The sequence below is a fragment of the Pelophylax lessonae genome, assembly GCF_965119305.1.
Source record: "Pelophylax lessonae genome assembly, chromosome: 2".
Taxonomy (NCBI): domain Eukaryota; kingdom Metazoa; phylum Chordata; class Amphibia; order Anura; family Ranidae; genus Pelophylax; species Pelophylax lessonae.
In genome coordinates, this window is record NC_138769.1 from 146,495,392 (window position 1) to 146,516,726 (window position 21,335).

Here is a 21,335-nt window from a genome sequence, read left to right on the forward strand (position 1 = left end):
CTTACTGTGTTTTCCTGTCTCCTTGTAAAGTCCTCCATGAGCCGCCACACCTTTCCTTTTCCCTTCACTTCCATTTGGTTGGAATGAGCAGGGCACTTTAGTTGAGGGCATGTGTACTGCCCTATGCTCACTACACATCCCATAGTAAAGAAACCCTAGTTCATCTCAGGAGAAAACAAGAGAGGGTGGTACATTCCTATAGCCACAAATGGTTCCCAGATCTGAACACCAACATAGTGAATCACAAAACAATAGAGCACAAAATGGCTTCAGCTGGTTCTCCACTCATCAGAAAAAGCTCCTTTTAACATGTTTCACCAGTGTAGGGCTTAATCATGGATGCATCTATATTTAAGCCCTACATGGACAGTGTTTGAATTGGCCGGTATATCTGATAGGAGCATGTTAGCAGTGCTGCTTTTTATTCGGTTGCTTTATTCGGTATGTGGCTACGTAACAGACTCACAGCAGCAAGTAAAAAGGAATTTGAAGACATGGAAGGGGTTAAGAACAATAGATGGTACTTTTTTGAGTTAAGAATACAAACTTGAATATCATTTTTTTTTTAAACCAGCATATAGTGTCACTTTAAATACAAGAGACCCAAATTAACGCGGATGAAACCATATAAGTGTGTCTAATACAGAAAAATGGCAAAAAAAAAATGGCAAGCAGCTCATTAACTAGCAAAGTAGTGTATGGTAGAATGTTTTGTTATGTTTCTGTCAACTACCACTCTATCGCACACAGTCTTGCTACAACGCCACGGGGACATCATTTAACTCACCACGAGTGAATAGCACTGTTTGTGAGCTGTCTATGGTGCTGAACTAAAGACATCTCTCAGAAGAGAATACTTCCATGCACCATTCCCATTTTCTGAGACAAAATGTACATTGTTCATAGTAGTAAGATTGAAGATGTATTGTTTTCAGTGCAAATTAGACTAGGCTGACAACAGACACAGGTGTATCAAGTTTAATCTTTTACAAAAGGTTGGTCCTAAAGGAAGACAAAACGAAATTCCCAGTGCAACCACTGTCAGATTAGAATGAATATCAAAAACTGTAACACTTCTCAGAGTCACGCTCACAAAAACTCCTCGGATCTTCACATCCAACATTACCATCTTGAATAATAATAACAATAATAGAGTGGTTGTAATCCTCTGACATGAAATATGAACAAAGCATAGTCTACCATAGTACGAATTTGTCTCTGTCTAAAGCACTAAGTGTCACTTCACTCTACTGCTTCATTCTCTGCTACCTCTTTGCTGCCTTGTTCCTCTGCTATCTGCACAAGTCACTTTTGACAAGTTTTCCTAACACCAAGAGAAAAAAGAGGATGGGAGGGAGCTCCAGCGCACAGTCTGTAACTGAAAGCCTCAGCTTTGTTCCAGTGTGCTGTGTTAAGGGGGTATACGGCCCTTCCCTCCAATCAGCTCTCACTGAGCACTGCAGAGAATAACTTCAGCTCCCTGTTCCCTACTTTATGAAAGTTCAGGCAAGATGTATACATTCTGGACAGCTTATAAACAGGTACAACTTACAGTATGTAGGACCATTTGTTTAATCTCTGCGTATCAATTGAGGCTAGTCACGTCACTGGGTATATATAAGGGTTTTACAACCACTTTAATTGTAAGCAATTGAGGTAAATGTAGCCCTTTTGCCAATACAGCAATACATTATTCCAGGGGTGGTTCCTGTGTAATGGTATAAACTCTGTTCATCTAACAACCTAAATAAAGCTAATGCTAACTTTATTAGAAAATTGGCAGAGCTCATCTTTAGGGAACTTTGGCACTGGTGTTTACAAAAAACTGAAAAAAGCACACTGGGCAGGGGTAAGTACAGAAGCTGACCTCTATGTCCATAAGAAGTGATTACATAGCCTGAGCTTCATGACCATGAACCACAAATGTAAAACTTTAACATACAATGCAATTCTAGCTGCTATATTATGCGTTTTGGTGCCCTCATACTGTGTGTTGGGTCTATATATGTCTAGGAGGCACCCTTGACACCTGGGAGATCACTCAGCCGGACACAGAATCCAGAGAGACTTTAGGACCCTCACAGTGAAGGTAATTTACATGTTGCACTGCCTGGTCCACCAACTCCACCACAACCAATTAGTTTTATATTTCAATATTTTTATTGAGTTTTCCAAAAAAAAAAAAGAAAGGGTTACAACAGTGCAAAAATACAGTCAGGCCACGACCATGAAATAAGGTAATAAAATGGTACACTCAAAACAGTAGATAAGAAAGTGTAAACAGTGGAACACTGGCTCCAACATTAACATAAGCATAGCTCCCCATGCCCATCCATTCAACTGTGCCTGGTCTGGGTGCCCACATGGGGACTTACTGCACCCAGGAGGGAAGGCGGCCTCCCGACCCCAACCCCATTATCGCATAATGGACCGGGGAGGCGTCTACCAGCAGCCATTCCACAGGAAACCTACTTGGGTGCATAGCTGAGGCAGAGGCCATGGCCAAGGACTTCCTTGAACCAGCCGTGGTCCTTTGACACTAGATTCCTAGTGATAAGCATTATAGCATACAAGAGAAGAAAGAGAAAAAAAAAAAGGAAAAAAGAAAGCTCAATAGAAAGAGAGGGGAGTGGAGAGGTATGGGGGGGGGGGGGGGTCGAGAGAGAGAATGGAAAAGAGGGAAAGAGCAGTAGGAAATGACTAGTAAAAGGGAGTAGTAGCGGTGAAAAAGGGTCGGTGTCCAGGCCCATGTCCACGGAATCGGGGTTCACTCATAAGTTATGTGGTCCTAGTTGACAACTGTTCCCCCTCTGTTTAAGGGGGGGGGCAGCTATATTGTATCCAGGGGTCCCAAGTTTTTTCAAAGAGGTGCATTTTGTACCAATTAGTTTTAAATATGAACCAAATGCACTTACCACACAAAGCAATTATGTGACTGCTGTCTTCATGAACAAACTTCCTAGTTACAGCCTCTTCCATTATCTGCTTTACCTGTAAAACATAAAGTGTGTATATGAAGCTTCGGCACTTGTATGTATAGACTGCACACAAATTTAATATCAGCATTAATATTGTTCAAAATGTATACACAAAAAAGATAAACAAAAAAATAAAAATGATTTAAAAAGTCTCAATGATATACAAATTGAGATGTGTTAGTCCAAAAATGAATAACACCTCTAAATGAAGGTTCTAACTATTACAAGCATCTGAATGGTTGTCATTGCTCTAATATTTACCGATAGACAACTGAATTGTTAGTGATATTTCAATTAACTATTGGGTAATTTACAATAGCGGAGAGTGACTGTACAGGGCATCTGTGCAAAGCACAACTTGGACCCACATTGATGCTTGGCATTGGTGCTACACATTAGTGGGGGGGTCAGAAACCTGTTGATTATGGACAGGTGACTGGTAGATTGCGGTCTGGGCTTGCTGATAATCACTGCCATTCCATCAAGCAGCGTGCAATGCAGAGGACTACTTGTAAAGTTGGAGCTGTAGTAGGGAGCAAGAGCTGCATAAGCTGATGACTCCTCTGAAGTGCTGGCTCTTATCCCATGCAAAGTGATACCAATTGCACTCCACCTCTTATCCCTACTAGCAGTCTCCAGAGTGGTGCCAGCAGCAGGAAAGAAGGGATCTTCAGGTCAGTGCGAAACAATACACTGGGCATAATAGTAGAGGGCTGCTTTCACATGGATGTTCTGTGGTTTACCCACTCCACAGGTGCAGTGCAGTGTACCTGAAGCTTTCCTGCGGGTTTACTGCGCTTAGCCATAGACTTTTATTATAAAATGCAGGTTTGGTGCACTTTCTGAAAGTGCACAAAAACTCCTGAATTTCAGAAAGTGAACACCTGCAGGATATAATAGAAGTCTAAAGCAGAGGCGTAACTATAATCTTCGGGGTCCCGGTGCAAGAAACCATGAAGGGCCCCCCAGACCCCTGTCCGGGGACCTTCCCTTCAAGCCTGGGGCTCTTCCCACTGATCCTGGGGCCCTTTACTCTCATTGCGGGGCCCTTTATTATGGTCCTGCAATGGGACCCTTTCACAAGTTCTGCAGTGGGCCCCCTTCCTGACATCTTGGGGCCTCCTGGTGGAATGCCAGGGCCTGGTCACAAGTGTGACCTTTGCGATCCTGGAAGTTCATCCACTGGTGTCAGTAGTTTTTATTTTTTGGTACTTGAATTGTATTATTTTTTTTTATTTTATTTTATTTTTTTTACAATGTCACCGACTATGACTCTGTCCATTCAGAAAAGGAAGGAGCTGGTAAATTACATATTTACCGAATCCTTCTTGGTTCCTTATTGTGACACATCTCCTGCAGCAGCCCACAGGAGAGGGAAGGGAGCACAGTGGGGGGGGGGGGGCAGCACAGTGGAGAAGGGGGGGGACCAGGGGAGCACACAGGGGCCCAGAGACAGCAGAACACAAGTTACCTGGATAGGAGGAGTGGCGGGGCAGCATACAGAGGAACCAATCTCCTCCATTTTCCTCCTGTAGCTACAGGAGGAAAAAGAAGGACAGTGATTTCTCTACATGCTGCCCCCGCTGCCCCTTCTATCCAGGTGTACAGGGGAGCCACACAGAAGCATGGGGCCCAGTTGCAATTGAAACCCCTGTAGTTACGGCCCTGGTCTAAAGCAAAGCACAGCTAACCCAGACTAGTTGAAGCTGCATTGCACTTCACCTGCAGTGAAAGCAAACTGCAGCACATCAGTGTGAAAGCAGCATTATAGGGGGCTCAGAACAACCCCGCCCCTACCGAACCCCCTTTACTGCAGTGGCCAGACACAGGTCGCAGCCACAGCAGGACTTATATGCCCTGTCATGGCTGGTGGGTGTAACACCTGCCAAGCATGACCCATTTAAGTAAATGATACTGGAAAGAGCCGCTCAGGTGCAATAGTCAAACCCGGTGCTGGTCAGATCCGCCATCCGGGAATATGCAAATTAGAAGTGTAAGACCGCACTCAGGATAGATGAAAACAATAATGTTCTTTATTCCTCAAAAATTGGTAGACAGACAGACAGTGTAAAGGAACAGACAGTGTGGTTATGAGTCAGCGGCTGTTCGTGCCGTGAAATGCGTCAACCCCTTGGACACGTCTGTTCCTTTACACTGTCTGTCTGTCTACCAATTTTTGAGGAATAAAGAACATTATTGTTTTCATCTATCCTGAGTGCGGTCTTACACTTCTAATTTCCATTTAAGTAAATAAGGCCGCTCTGCAAGTGCCCTGCAACCTTTTGCAGTACAGCAAACAAGGTGTAAAAGCAGGCAGCATTGCATTGCTTTCTCACCACCTGCTTTAACCCCTTGGGACCCATAGAAGCATGAAGTTGGGGGGCTCTTGCAGAGTTGCCCTATTTACTTGAAAGGGCCACGATTGGCAGGCAGTAGCACCCACTAAAAGCAACAGGGGGCTTAATTCCTGCTGCAGCATGTGTCCACCTCAGCAGCTAATGGGGTAGAGATTGGGGTGGTAAAACCGCAACTTAACCTACCATACCATACCATTGCAATGCTACAGCAGTACCAGCTTGTATGATTTGTGATATTTTTCACAAAAGTTTGCCAGAACCATGCACTGGGAACCATTCACCACAGTGTCTGAAATAAGTATTGTCTGTGTTACCCTAAAAAAAAAAAAAAAAAAAAAAAACCCTTATCTGATAGTTTGCTCAGAGCAATAAAAACAGTTCCTAATTAAAGTACACACAAAGACAAAAGAGGAATTCTTGCCCATAGTAACCATTTTTTCTGTTAAAATATCCCTCACTATATGGTAAATCAACCCAGAATTTATAATCCAGTATAAGACACCAGTGGATTGGATAATTTGTCAGGTTGCTACATCTCTTGAATACTGTGTTTGCAAGACTTTCCCTGTCCATCACAAGGCAGTCATATTCCATATGCTGGATTCTACTCTTATTAGTATTTTTTACATTTCCACTAATAGAGCAGAAGAAGAGTAAGACGTGATATGAGCCCTGAGTAGAATATCCCAATAAAAGTGTTTGCGTTAAAGAAAATATCCAGTGGGTAGTCAACTCACCAATGTGACCTGAGTGACAATACGCAATGTTGAATATGGATTATGGCACAGCGAGGTCTGGAAAACACCCAGCCCCTTGCCAGAACCTGATAATGATGTCTGTGTAATATAATTTCCTATGCAGAAACTCCCATGAGGCCATGCAGACCTTACATGGATTTCGTTCTCTTTTGACAAACATGTAGCTACACTCATTAACCAATTATGTTTCTTGGTAACTGCAGAAGTAATCAATATACAAGCGGACACTCCTAAAAAGACAAAGGCAAGCCTCTTTTTGTGATCACAATTTTACTATAAACTGTGATCTTCGTTAACAGATAATTAAGAGAACATATCATTAACACTATCCTCATTTCTACTGATGTTCAATGTCAGGTAACAAAACACATAGAATATAGAAAACAGATGTCAGTAAATTACTTACATATTTACTAGGCATGGGCCTCCCTTAAGGATAATGGAAAACAATACCCCTCCACTATTTTGTGAATTTGATCTCTGGAATGGTTAAAGGGATGGATAATATATTTTTCCTGACACTTATCACAGAGAAACACCCTGCAGGGTTTGCCTCGGTAAACATATATATCTAGAAAATGTCAGATCAAATGCTTTACAGGAGACAGGGTAAGCTGTGGTGTCATTGCATTCAACGCCATTAATCTACAAAGCCTTTAACACAGTTTTTCCCCACCTCTTACCACAATGCTCTTACGTTTTATAAAGGAATTTACTTTTACATTTTCTTACCCAAAGAAATAATTCAAACTATTGTATTATTCAATGCTAAAAATCTAGTTTTGTTGGTTAACAAGCTGATTTCCATGGACAAATCTTTTTACTTCCATGATGGATTCTCATAGCTGCACCAAAATTTGATCTTTCATTTACGGGTGGAGTTTTGGAGGTAGATTCACCTACTATATTCATATTTTCCTGGGTGCTTTTGGGGGCTCCATATTAATAAAGCTCTGCAATAATCTTGGCATTGTGGTATCTGGTTATGGGTGTTTCCTCTCCCTCTGTTGCATTCCTCATAATATAATAAATGAAAAATCGAAGCAAGGCAAGTTGGACTGCCAAATAATAGTCATGGTAAGTGTGAAGACACGGAAACTCATGCACAAATATCATACTACCAGAGTTCCTGCGTGATATAAAAAAAAACAAAAACAATAGATGGTTTGAGGGTGAGTTCACACCATAGAAACGTAGTCTGGATGTCTTCCAGATGCTTTTCTGCATGCGCGTTTTTGATGCATTTTTGGTGAGTTCTACTTTTTTCTGGAAAGCACTGGAACTGACTGCACTGGTGTGAATTATGCCATTTAAAACCATATAACCTAATATCAATGAGTTTTTGATGCAGAAAAAACGAACTGGATTGCATGTGCTGTGAAACGGCCCCCAAAGCAGTAGTCTCCAACCGGGGCCGGATGCAACCCTTTGCTTGCCTTTATCTGGCCCTCTGGGGAACTATTCCTCCAACTAACACCAATGATGGGGCACTATTCCTCCCACTGATACCAACAGTGGGGGACTATTCCTCCTGCTTCTCCTATTCCTCCAGAAATGTTTACTCCCACTATTGCAGGGGCATTTTCTACTCCCATTAGCCACTGTCTGGCCCCCTAAAGCCCCAAGAACTGTAAACTATCGCTTTGTTTAAAGACCCCTGGTTGAAAGGATGACATCCTCTCTAGCCCCCTAATCTAATCTAAGCTAAACCTCCTGCAACCAGGTGTTTATGTACCTCGACATGACAGTGATGGCCTCATCTGGTGTATACATCCTGCATCCTAAATTCTGGCATGAGACACCTGTGCAGTACCTCTTCATAGACTTAAATAGGGCCATACTGCAAGTGTTTCTAGTGTTGGGGTATATCCCCAATGAAAGCAATGTGGAGTTGCTCCACAGGAGCGGCCAGTACCAGAGAAGGTTTATTGCCAACCATGTAAATACCAGAGGAGGCTTTCACCATTGTGGAAAGGTACAGTAAGTAAGCACCTGGGGGAAGGCAGGGGTAGGTCTGAGTGGACTGTCCCTCTAATGTCTAAAGTACCGTAAGTCACTGGAAGCCATAACACATAGCAGTGATGTATGGATTTCTCCCATCCCTCATTGTTTAACATGACAAGAGTTATGCTAACTCTGAAAGGGTAGATAAACTGCATCATGCTGCCATATTAAAGGCGAACCTCAGGCAAAAAAAAACACTAAATGATGCAGGTATGTGCTCATTACAAAATCATTAAGTGAATTTGTTTTAAAAAGCAACTAATGTAAGCATGCAAGTTTCAACTTCTTGCAATCCTTTGTACAGTAATGCTCAGGCTGGGAGAGGGAGAATCAGCACAAGGAGCCAATTAGTTGTACTGCAGTGCTGACGTGCTAACAAGGAATATGCTGACAGATGGAGGGAGTAGAGTGACAGAGAGGTAAGTTTATGAGTTGGCAAGTTCTTCACTGGGGGTAGGGGCAATACCTAACCATACATGAGAATAATCAGCTCTCCAGGCTTGCTGTGCTGTCTGTAGGGCTGTGCAACTTTTAGGAATAAATGAACAAAAATGTAATCCTAGGGCAGGTAAAATAGCTTTCATTTATGTATTGCATCTGTGTGTTTGATGGTTTGTCGAAAGTTCAGCTTTAATAACAGGAGCTAGCAAGCAGAAGAAAAGAGAAAATACATTTGTACTTTCCATTTCTGTGAATGACTAAGGTAAAGATCCAGCTGTGCTATTATTTCACTTGCTTGCCCATGAAAAGAGATATATGCTTCTGCCCTTTGCTTCCTCTCTGACATTTTCAGATCTGATCCCGCCCCAGTGTTGTGCATTGCTTGTTCTTAATGACATTGGACCTGTATCTGACCGCAGTGCATGCAGACTATACATTATACATTACATCTCAAACACAGATTGACTTATGTTTAGATGGATTGCACAGAAATACCAGTCAGATTTAAAATGGCTTACATAAAATACCAGTAGCTGTTGTAAATGTTTCCCGCTATATCCTGTGCATACCCCCCCCCAACAATGATTTCTGCGGGACTGTCCAAATCCCAGGGTCCCATGGGCACACTCCATGTGCTGGCATTGGTGCCAGAATGAGCATTCCAGCACCAGACACTGGGGCACTGGGTGGGTTCAATGCTGATATCGGACTGGCGCAAGTACTGGGGAGTAGAGAAAATCTCCTATCTCTGGTCAAATACACGATAATTTCGCATGACTTAAGGAACACAAGAAACATCTGTGATTGACTTCCCTTTTTTTGGGGCATTGTACTTGGTCTGAGGTCCAAAGTGGTTTTGGAGGATGGAGGAGGCTAATCTGAGGTCTGAAAAGGTGCTGGCCAGGGGTTCAAAAAGTTCTTTAAAAACAGATGATCTGAGGGCTGAAGTAGTTGGGGGTCTAAAGCTACTGTAAATAGAGCTCATCTAAAGTCTGTAGAGGGGCTCATTGGCAGTCTGTAATATGGATTAAGGGGGCTGGCCTGAGGTCTGAATATTAAGGAATACTGATCTGGTCTTTGAATATTAGGAAGGGCCCCTGACCACTTTTTTACATCGATTGTAATCCATAATTTTTCCTTCCCTAACTTTTCTGCATTTTCTGCTCCCATTGACAAATAATGCAGGCCATTTTTTCTTTTTCCTCTGACCAATTAAGCCAGACATTTTTCCTCACACTGACTAATAATGGCAGGTATGTTCTCCCACTGACCAATGATGCTGGAAATTTTTTCTCCCACTGACCAATAGCTCCCACTTATCAATTAAGCCAGACCATTTCCCTAACACTCATTTTTCTCCCACTGACCACCAACAGTGGGACATTTGAAGGATATAACAGGTGGCCAACTAAGATTTTTTAGGGGGTCTGCAATGGCATCCCCTATGTTTTCTTATGACAGGTTTACTTAAATATGTGAAAACAGACAATAAAGGAGGCTCAAACGCCTAGTGCAATACCTTTTGACACCTTTGGAAAGTTTTTAAAAAGCCCAAAAAATACTCACAAACATGAAGAGTAAAATCGCATATCACATGTCAACCCCTTGTTTGGAGAAGGACACGTCCTAGTGCTTGGACCGCTGATGTGTTTCGGGAGACATGCTCCCTTCCTCAAAGCTAGCCCATTGTCCTGTAGACTCTACTATTATACTGACCGAGCAGGTATAAGTCCCTCCCCCTCCACCATGCACTCTGGGTGGAGCTGAGCGATGGAAAAATAAATTAATGAATGAATGAACAGCTGTGTTGACCACAACCAAAAATAGGGGACAGCCACATCCCTCCCTGTCCATTCATAAAGTGCTATGTACTGAGTGGTATATTACTTAAATATGTATTTTAACACATACAAAGCACAGACAAGGTAGAAATGATGTGTGATAAAAATACTCGTGCCAAGATGTAAAAGGTCAGATATGGGAAAGCTGCAAGTATTCAAAAGACACTAACTGAACAGGTAGTAGTCTCAAAATTGATAGGTGAATGGGTGTGTATACTGCGCTAACCTTATAAAATCAAACCCAGAAAAGTGCACGTGCTGTCATGTGATTAACCTTCAGTGATAATAAATATTAAATATTAAATATTAAATAAATTGTTGGATATATAAACAATGGACTCCAAATATGATGTGTCTTCCACTTTCACCTGGGTCCCCCTCTGTCATGAGCGCGGCACACGGGAAGTCACAGCATATCTTTCTTTCTTCCATGCTGAGTGTCCATCCTTCATCCATAAAGAGAACGTCCACCTTGGTATCCATATAGAGGAGCAGCAGCAATAAGCGCTTTAGATTCCACTAGGCGTACGCCATTGGAATCCACACCGTCCGGTAAGTGTGATACCTTACTCCACCCGGCACAGAGTGGTAGAACCTGTAAGAATCACCGTCACGCACGATCCCATCCAGCACAATAGAGACTGTTTTTGAGCACGTTTATTGCACTTTAACTACCTCCCACCCGGCCATAGTACATATACGGCCGGGCGGGAGTCTCGTCCTTCTGAATGGACGTTCCGGAACGTCCTTCAGAAGGAGAAAGATCGCGCCGCCGCGGGCACGCGCAGCGGCGCGATCTCGATGTGCCTGTGTCCCTCGGACACAGAGCGACATCATTCGGCAGGAGGGCCCTGTGATTGGCCCTCCTGATCACATGACGGCTGTGTCCAATCACAGCCGTCATGTAATGTAAATAGAGCCGTTGTAACGGCTTCGATCTCTTCTCCTCCTGACAGATCCTGTCAGTGAGGAGAAGATCAGAGGATCGGTGCTGCTGCGGGGGTGATCAGTGAGTATTTCTAATTACTCACTGATCACAGGGGGGGTCTGTGCTGGTAATCAGAACATTGATTACCAGTGCAGCCCTGGGGGGGGGGGAGGGGTGCCACTAAGCCACCAGGGATGCCCACCCATGACCACCAGTGATGCCCACTATGGCCACCAGGGATGGCAAGCAGGGCTCAGAGAGCCCCCCAGTGCCCTCCCTATCAGTGTTGCCCACCAATGGCATCTATCAGTGCTGCCCACCAGTGCCATTATTGCCATCTATCAGTGCCGCCCACCAGTGCCCATTATTGCCCACCAGTGCTGCCTATCAGTGCCGATCAGTGCCCCCCATCAGTGCCGATCAGTGCCACCCATCAGTGCCGATCATTGCCGCCCAACAGTGCCACTATCAGTGCCCATCAGTGCCCATCAGTGCCGCCAATCAGTGCCCACCAATGCTGCATATCAGTGCTATCTATCAGTGCCACATATCAGTGCCCATCAGTGCTGCATATCAGTGCTACCTATCAGTGCCCATCAGTGCTGCATATCAGTGCCACCCTATCAGTGCCACCCCATCAGTGCCACCCCATCAGTGTCTCCTAATCAGTGCCTGTCAGTGCGGCATCATCAGTGCTCATCAGTGCAGGAAAAAACATATCTATTTACAAAATTTTATAACCTAAACAAAAAACTTTTTTTTTTTTTTCAAACTTTTCAGTCTTTTTTTATTTGTGCACCAAAAAAGAAAAAACCTGACGGTGATCAAATACCACCAAAAGAAAGCTCTATTTGTGGGGAAAAAATGACACAAATTTGGTTTAGGTACAGCGTTGCATGACCGCGCAATTGTCATTCAAATTGCAACAGCGCTAAAAGCTGAAAATTGGTCTGGGAAGGAAGGGGGTTTAAGTGCCCTGTATTGAGGTGGTTAAAGAACTTTCCACGGACTATCCTCAGATGTTTATTTATTGAAAATTTATGGAATTTTTATGTCATTTTTTATTCACTTATAAGTCATATGTTTGCACTATTTCTTAAGTTTGCACATGTAATTTAGTGGAAGACACATCATATTTGGAGTCCATTGTTTATATATCCAACAATTTATTTAATATTTAATATTTAATATTTATTATCACTGAAGGTTAATCACATGACAGCACGTGCACTTTTCTGGGTTTAATTTTATAAGGTTAGCGCAGTATACACACCCATTCACCTATCAAGGTAGAAATGATGTATTTTCGGTCCTTTACTATGGCACTATTCAGATATGTGTGGTTAGACACACTAAGGGTTTTTTTTTTTTTAAGAATTAAAGCATGTTCACTTTGCAAAGTAAAAATCCTCAATTACCTATTAGCTGAGGTAAAGCTTTTCAGGCAACGATGATCCAATCAGGTGTAAGGAAATATCTTGTTTTTTTTTGTTTTTTTCATTTTCTTTACACATCATTGGGTATTCTTTGCAAGCTGTTTTTTTACCACATTCCCTAAGCTAAGAGAAAACTGTGTAGGGTGAATATGCTCTACCCTTTTAGTAAATCAACGCCACTGTTATACAACGGTGCCGTTTTTATTAATGAGTTCCAAAAGCACATAATATTATTCATTTGTTGATTCAAACTTTGATGGAATTTGTAAAAGGCAATACATAAAGATGTACGTAAAATACATTATTTTTTGTTATTTTATCAGAAGGCCCATTAAATGTAAGCATTCAGCCGCCCATACCAGTTTCTACCATGAACAATTATTTTACCCATCTAGGGCAGCAATGAAAAAGCTTTCTTCAAGTCAGTACAACTACTGGACTTAAGCCTCGTACACACGCAACTTTTGTCCAGTGTTGTTGTGTTGGTTGAAATTTGCTCTAGACTGCACACGAATTTTATCGGCCAACAAAAACCAACTTCAGAAGTGATGTCATGTTCTGGTTTACTTTTCGTGTGTTTTTTCTTCTCTGAGCATGCCCAGTCTTGCTCATCACATTTTTGTCTGCCGAAATCTGTACTGACTGACGAACAATTGGCCGTTCTGTTGACGGCCAACAAAAATTTTATAGCATGCACACCAGATTTTGTTCGGCCGAAAAGTCGCAGTCGGTTGTCGGAAGCATCATACTAACAAGCCGAAAATTCACGGCCAACAATCGTTGCATGTGTACGAGGCTTTAAGCTCATTCTGTATTGTGATGTTCCACCACCAAGTGACCTCTTTGGTAATGGTGGTACAAAATAGAAATGATCAGGAGCTCAGGATTTTGTTTGGTTGAAAGTGGGGTAAAGGAAATAAATGAGGACATGTGACTTGGAGGGCATCTGTAGCATTCAAAAAAGGGGTAAAAGCACTAAAAGGGTGCAGTTACATATTAAAGGTGCATGCTTTAGGACTGTCACCCAGATCCTTGCTTCATTACCTAGTAAATTACTGACCTGCTGCAAATATACCAAACAGTTGTTTAGACTGTTCAGACTTTACTGGCTGCATACTTGCTCCAGATAAGTGACAGATATGAGCAGAAGTGTGGAATACTGACCAACAAAACACTATTTGCTAATGCATGCATGGGAACCATGGCAGTCATGGCTCAAAGATAGTACCTGAAGTATCAAGGTATTAAATCCTAGTTCATTGTTTTGCTGCAATGTTTTTATTGTTTCCCTTCAAGTGGGTTCATGGAACAGCTAGCTGTCTATGGAATTACTACTTGACAACAATCAATAAGTCCATCTATTTTATACATGATAATCCAGCATTAGGAACTGGTGTGTTGAATAGCTTGGCGATTTAATATATTTCAGCTAGATCTGCTGATGATGGCAACAAACAAAAGATTTTTTGTTGTATGAATTGTACAGATATTAACCACTTAAGCCCCTGAAGATTTTACCCCCTTCCTGACCAGGGCCTATTTTGCGATTCGGCACTGCGTGATTTTAACGGACAATTGCGCGGTCGTGCAACGCTGTACCTAAACAAATTTGACGTCCTTTTTTTCCCACAAACAGAGCTTTCTTTTGGTGGTATTTGATCACCTGTGCGATGTTTTGATCATTCGCTATAAACAAAAAAAGAGCGTCAATTTTGCAAAAATAACAATATTTTTCACATTTTTTTATATGAAATCCCCCCCCCCCCAAAAAAAAATTAAAAAATCTAAATTTTTTATCATTTTGGGCCAATTTTTTTTTTTACCCTATGTTTGGTAAAAAAAATCGCAAAAAGAGTGCTTTGATTGCGCAAAAGTTATTGCGTTTACTAACAAAGGGAAAGATTTTTGTCATTTTTGTTGTTTTTTTTAAAGCGTAATGGCAGCGATCTGCGATTTTTTTTGCAGTACTGCGACATTGCGGCAGACAGATCGGACCCTTGACTGACATTTTTTACACTTTTGGGGTTACCAGTGACATTTCTACAGTAATCAGTGCTATACATATGCACTGTTACTGTAAAAATGACACTGGCAGTGAAGGAGTTAACTTTATTGGAGAGGGAGGGGTTAAGTGTGTCCCTAGGGGCGTGTTTCTAACTGTGATTGGCTGTGGCTACTAGTGTAAGAACAGAGATCAACGGTCCTACATAGCAGAACCGTGTGATCTCCATTCTTACACAGGGAAGAATGACAGGCGGCTTTGTTTACATTAGCCGCCTGCCTTTCTTCCGGTGTAGCGGAAGATCGCGGTGGGTCTGTGACCGCGCAGGATCAGGAGCGCGCCTCTGGCGGCGCACGCTCGCTCCCTAGAGCCTCACAGGCTAGCGACGTAGCCCTACGTCGCTTTGCCTGTGAGGGGCTGACTGCCGACGTTAATAGTCGTGCGGCGGTCGGCAAGCGGTTAATTTATTTAACATAATAGAAGATCCCCCACAGTGGCTGACATTTTGTTTTTGGCTGTATAATAGACAGCGAGGAAAGACAAAGGTCCTCTTGATAACATGAAATCCTGCGCATGATTCAACTGGCAAAATAACATGTTTTTTTCCAACCTAAGTTTTCCTACTGAACATTCATTTTGCTACAGATACTACTATTTATTCAGCGCGCATAGCTCAATTTAAATTCCGCACTGGGCAATCAAGACAGCCACCAGAAGATGCCAGGGAGAAGATGCTGGCACTGGTGAGGGACTTTGTGAGGGTTGGACCGTTGAAACAGAAGTAAGTATGTTATACTTTAATTCCCCTTTAAGTCAAATAAAATAAACATACAGAATAGACTATAAAACACAAAATACAGTAAAACCTTGGTTTGAGAGTAACTTGGTTTGAGAGCGCTTTGCAAGACAAGCACATTTTTAAAATAAATTTTGACTTGATATACAAGCAATGTCTTGATATACAAGTAGCGTCATGTATAAAAAAGAAGAGAGGCGCCTCTAAGTGTAGCAATATGGTTACATTTAATGAAATTTCAATATTTAGCAACTCCCATGGTTGATGATTAAAACAGGCACATCTAAGTATGCAGGCATTTGGGGTAAAGCTGTCCACATAGACCGTCCTCTGCACAGCCATCTTCATCATCCCTTCCAACCACGAGTGATTCAAAGCCTCACTTTCAGATCACTCTACTGCAGGCTATTCTTCTCGGTCATGATTGCAGACTGACAGTGGTGAGAGTCGGTGGTTCAGAAGATGGTCTATGTGGACAGCTTTACCCCGGATGCCTGCATACTTAGGTGTGCCTATTTTAATCATCAAACATGTGAGTTGCTAAATGTTGAACCTTCATTAAATGTAACCATATTGCTACACTTAGAGGCTCCACTCATCTCTCTTATATTCTGTAGCTCTGCTAGATTTTGCTTCTAATCCCCTTGGGAAGGCTGCATATTGTGGATGGACATTTTATGGTTACACAACCTATCACATTGCTATAATCTTTGTACTGTATATAGACTATAAACTGAAGGACTTGTGGAACGAATCATCTGAGTTTCCATTATTTCTTATGGGGAAATTCGCTTTGATATAAGAGTGCTTTGGATTACAAGCATGTTTCCAGAACGAATTATGCTCGCAATCCAAGGTTTTACTGTATATCACATTTTAAATCACTTTACTTGTAATTATATTAATAACACAGAATAGGAGAACCATAAACTCCTTCAAAGTTTACTATGTGGTGTCATCAGACTAGATATTTAACACACATTACCCAAAGCATTTCTATAGGGGTCTGAATGAGTCCTTGAAAACATGTTATCAGCTTGTCAGGGTAATGGATAATGACTCATCTCCATCCTTGTCTTTCTAGCAGGCAAATTTACATCTTAGCTGGGCTCATACTATCATGTCAAGATGACACCACACCATACTTAGCAATCTTATAATTAAGCTGACCTTCTCCCGAGATCTGAAATGTGTTTAACACACCGTCCAGTAGACCTCCTCTAGCTAAATACAAGAATATAATAATTGTAAAAAAAATAGAGGGCTGCAGCATGCTGAGTTTTCTTATGTCTTGATTAGCGTTGAAGAGAATAATCTTAATAAGTGTATCCATCAAGACAAACAGCATAACTTAAAGTAATACAACATATTTAATTTATTTTATTCTGTTTCTGGCAAGAATATTTGTGGGATAGGTGGGGAAATATGTGTCCATCCTTGCATTACAGGTAGGAGCCCTGGGACAGGCAATGGTACTCGCCTAACACCAACTTTAATAAATCAGAGAGTGGTACAACTGATCGTTCATTTATCTCCATAGCAGAATAAAAGATTGGAGCCTGTTTGCATTGAATTTTTTTCAGCAGGTAGGAAAATCTTTCTGCACAATAATGAGAGCCTCTGACCCCTGAGGTGCTGATTATCATCCTCTTGGTATGCAGAAACAGACCCCAAATCACCAGCATTGCTACAGATCAGAAGCAATGACAGCTTAATATAACATTTATGGGCAGTTTAAGAACATTTGTATGGTTGGCTTAAGCTCCAAACATACAGAAACCCTCACAAGATGGTTTTGTGGTTTTACTCAATGAACAGCGCTCAAAGATGTCAGTATCTGTAGGTTATATGTTTGTGCCTAGCTGCATGATCAAAAACCATTTTATGTTACTGCCACAGTCTAGATCAGCCTTTTTCAACCAGGGTGCCCAGGCACCCTAGGGTGCCTTGAGATTTCTTCATGGGTGCCTTGGCAAAATGCCTAAAAATGTATCAAAAATTGTATATAAGCCAGCAGGGGGTATTAAGCTTGCCTTTTAGTTACACAAAGCCACAGGTTTTCATTATGCACCATTATGACTTTCGTAGACACTGGCATCTTAACAACAAATGACGTCATCAGGTAATAAGGAGGATATCTGTTGCCCCCGCAGCATCCTTGTTTGACCCTCCTGTGCCTCTCTCCCTCAGTACTGTGGTGACATTAGCTGACTGATAGAGAGAAATTGAGGGAGAAGAGAAACATTGGAATACTAGTCAATACAAGTGTGCAAAAGTGTATTCGTTTTGGAAGAATAAATCACCTCTAACATTGGGTGTCCTACATGTGGATGTTGCTGCAGTAAAGATATTGGAATTGTTTTTTACAATACAGAATTGGGTGCCTCTGGAGTGTCCATAATTTTAAAAGGGGACCTTGAGATCGTCTATATCTTTAAAGGGTGCCTCGACTGAAAAAAGGTTGAGAAACACTGGTCTAGAACATGGGTCTTCAAACTATGGCCCTCCAGTTGTTCAGGAACTACAACTCCCATCATGCCTAGTCATGTCTGTGAATGTCAGAGTTTTACAATGCCTCATGGGATGTGTAGTTCTGCAACAGCTGGAGGGCCATAGTTTGAGGATCCCTGGTCTAGATACACCATGTTATAAGATGAAGCTAACAGGAAAAGTCAAGGCGGAGTAAAATGTCTTTGATCATTAGTTTCAAATGTCATCAACCTACACTATAAAAGCAACTACTTATTATTCCAAGAGCACTGAACAGAACTTGCTCAGTGTTATAACGAATTATTACTGCCCCAGAATTAGTATACGGCTAGGGTAAGAAAATGCTGTCTTCCTGTTTCTTTTGGAAAGAGTCTCAATTTGTTGCTCTCCTTCAACTATGTCTATTTGCCACATATTGGCACTATATCCAGTGAAGTATGTTAAAAGCAGGTAGGTATTTGTCATTTTTCCAGAGTAGAGTACTACTGGACAAAACAGGACTGGGACTGGACAGTTGGACAGCTTGAACATGTAATGCAATGAATGTGAACCTAAAATACCTGCATGCAAAGTTTGCTGTTTAACCACTTTACCGCTGCTCACTGGAGCTCTACTGCGGCAAAGTGGCTCGTTATCGTCTGGCGATGTAGACCTACGTCGCCAGACATTCCCCTCTCTCGGTGGCGCGCGCGCGCCGCCGGAGGCTCGCTCCCGCTGTATTCAGTCACAGCGGGAGTCGGGCCAGGGGAGGAGCGGCGGTGATCACCGCCACTCTTCCTCGATCGTCGGGGAATCGAGTGTGGAGATCCACCTGCTTGTGTAAACAAAGCGGGCGGATCTCCTAAGTGACAGGCAGGGTCAGATTGCAGGGTTCAGCATAGCTGAACCTGCGATCTGTCCCTGTGTCACTCAGTCACCTCTCCCCACACATGTCAGTAAGCACCAGGCATACATTAACCCCTCCCTCTCCAATAAAAATTACCCCTTCCCTGCCAGTGTCATTTTTACAGTAACAGTGCATATGTATAGCACTGATTACTGTAGTAATGTCACTGGTACCCCCAAAAGTGTCAAAAATGTCAGTCAAGGGTCCGATCTGTCCGCCGCAATGTCGCAGTCCCGCAAAAAAAAATTGCAGATCGCCGCCATTACTCGTTAAAAAAAAAACACCAAAAATGACAGAAATCTTTCCCTTAGTTAGTAAACGCAATAACTTTTGCGCAAACCAATCAAAATACGCTTATTGCGATTTTTTTTACCAAAAATATGTAGGAAAAAACAAATTGGCCTAAAATGATAAAAAATTTAGATTTTTACATTTTTTTGGGGGGGAATTTCATATAAAAAAATGTGAAAAATATTGTTATTTTTTCAAAATTGTCGCTATTTGTTTGTTTATAGCGCAAAAAGTAAAAATCTCACAGGTGATCAAATACTACCAAAAGAAAGCTCTGTTTGTGGGAAAAAAAGGACGTAAATTTTGTTTGGGTACAGCATCGCACGACCGCGCAATTGTCCGTTAAAGTCACGCAGTGCCGAATCGCAAAAAGTGGCCCAGACGTAAGACAGCAAAATCCTCCGGTGGTAAAGTGGTTAAGGGTTCATAGTAATGTGCAGAAGGTTGATTCAGAATTGTTACTGTATAATAATCCATCTACCTTTATCAGGTGAGTTTTAGATTTAAGCACACATGGTCAGGGTTTAGGCTTGGTTTAGGTTGACTAAGTGGGAAAAAATGGAGTTAATGCCTTGCACAGGTATACATATGTATTATAGGGTGTGAACAGGAAAGTACAAGCATACATGCAGATGCAGTTCTCCTTCTACACAGCCTACTGTCCAAATTACGTAATACAGAAGGAAAAGCATAACTACTTTTCTTCCAGTCATTCAGCATTAATCACACTAGGAGGAAAAGGCTAAATGGGATGACCCATAAGTACAGACGTCAACAGGACATACATTATATTCACGTAGTTTCTTTTAAGTGGTACAGGGTAATAAGTGAATCACTGATCAAAATGGTTTCCCATGACTCAGAAATAAGAGTTAATTTAAAAGAAATTATAAAAGTCAGTTTTCATATTGGCTTACAAAACTGATCAGAAAGCAGATCCATCAAGAAACAGGTCAAGCAAAGGTCTACAGCCTAAGTAAAATTTGAATTTACCGTTAATGCCAAACCTAAATATAAAAAGAAATAACAGATACACTATATGGTCAAATGTATATGAAGCTTCACATTGTTGAGTTTAGGTGTTTTCAATAAAGTGTTAATGCTACATTATATCAGGGCAATATAGACAATTGTGCATTTTAAGCTTGTGACAACCGTTTTACGGAAGGCCCTTTTTTAGTTTTAGTATATGTGTGCTCCAGTGCACAGAGCATGGTCTAAAAGACAAGACTTAATGAGTAAAATGTGATGGAACTCCAGTGGCCTGCACAGAACCTTGGCCTCAACCCTACTAAATGCCCTTGAGATCAAGTAGAACGCCAATTGCAAGCCAGATATTTTTCCATCATAGTTCCTGACCTCACAAATACTGTTTTGGGTGAATGAGCACAAATTCAGATAGACACCATCCACAATCTCATGGAAAGCCTTTCTAGAAGAGTGGAGCCAGAATGGGGAGCAACTCCAAATGAATGCACATGGTTGTTAAATGGAATATCAGGCAAAATCATGTAGGTGTGATGGATTGGTGTTCACAAACCAAACTTATTGTGTATAATTCCATCATTTATCACTTCCATAGTAAATACTATGATAAAATTGATTACATGAACTGAGGCCATCCATTCAGCTAATTAAGGCTCTGTGGTTTATGCTGAAAAATAAATGCCATTTTCATGTTTATACTTAAAACTGAACAATGAAAAATGCTCCATTGAAGTAAAGCTGCGTCTGCACTGCGAGGGTTAAAGCATATTTAAACCCTAAAGCAAAAAATGTATATATTGCAAGCTGATAATTTTTTATCTGGTGACCTGGCCAGTAAGTGTTTATTTTTCAACTTTCTTTAACAAACCAAGTTGTCTATTGGCAATTAGAGGGACAAGTCAAACCATGTAACTAACCTCTCCAGACAATGCTGCTGTCCAAGGGTGTCACCACCCTAACACAGAAAGTGTGATATTAGCCAGATCACCAGTTAAAAATAATGGACTAAAAAGCCTAAAATCAGAAAACTAAAGCAGCCACCACATCTAAGGATCGGTAGGATTCAATATAGTACAGGGTATAGGGTTTTTGGAATTAGATACATTTTAAATGCTTGCTTATCTCTAGGGACTTGGTAAA

The 21,335-nt window shown here is 41.7% G+C and overlaps 1 protein-coding gene across 4 annotated transcripts in view; it reads right to left on the reverse strand.

Annotated features, from left to right (window-relative positions):
• Window positions 1-21,335, reverse strand: part of SGSM2 (small G protein signaling modulator 2) — a 507,049-nt gene that overhangs the window by 304,569 nt on the left and 181,145 nt on the right. For all 4 annotated transcript variants that reach the window (XM_082247004.1, XM_082247002.1, XM_082247003.1 and 1 more), the window contains exon 2: window positions 2,916-2,991. In XM_082247004.1, the coding sequence (XP_082103130.1) occupies window positions 2,916-2,991 (76 nt within the window). The remainder of the gene's footprint in view (window positions 1-2,915; window positions 2,992-21,335) is intronic.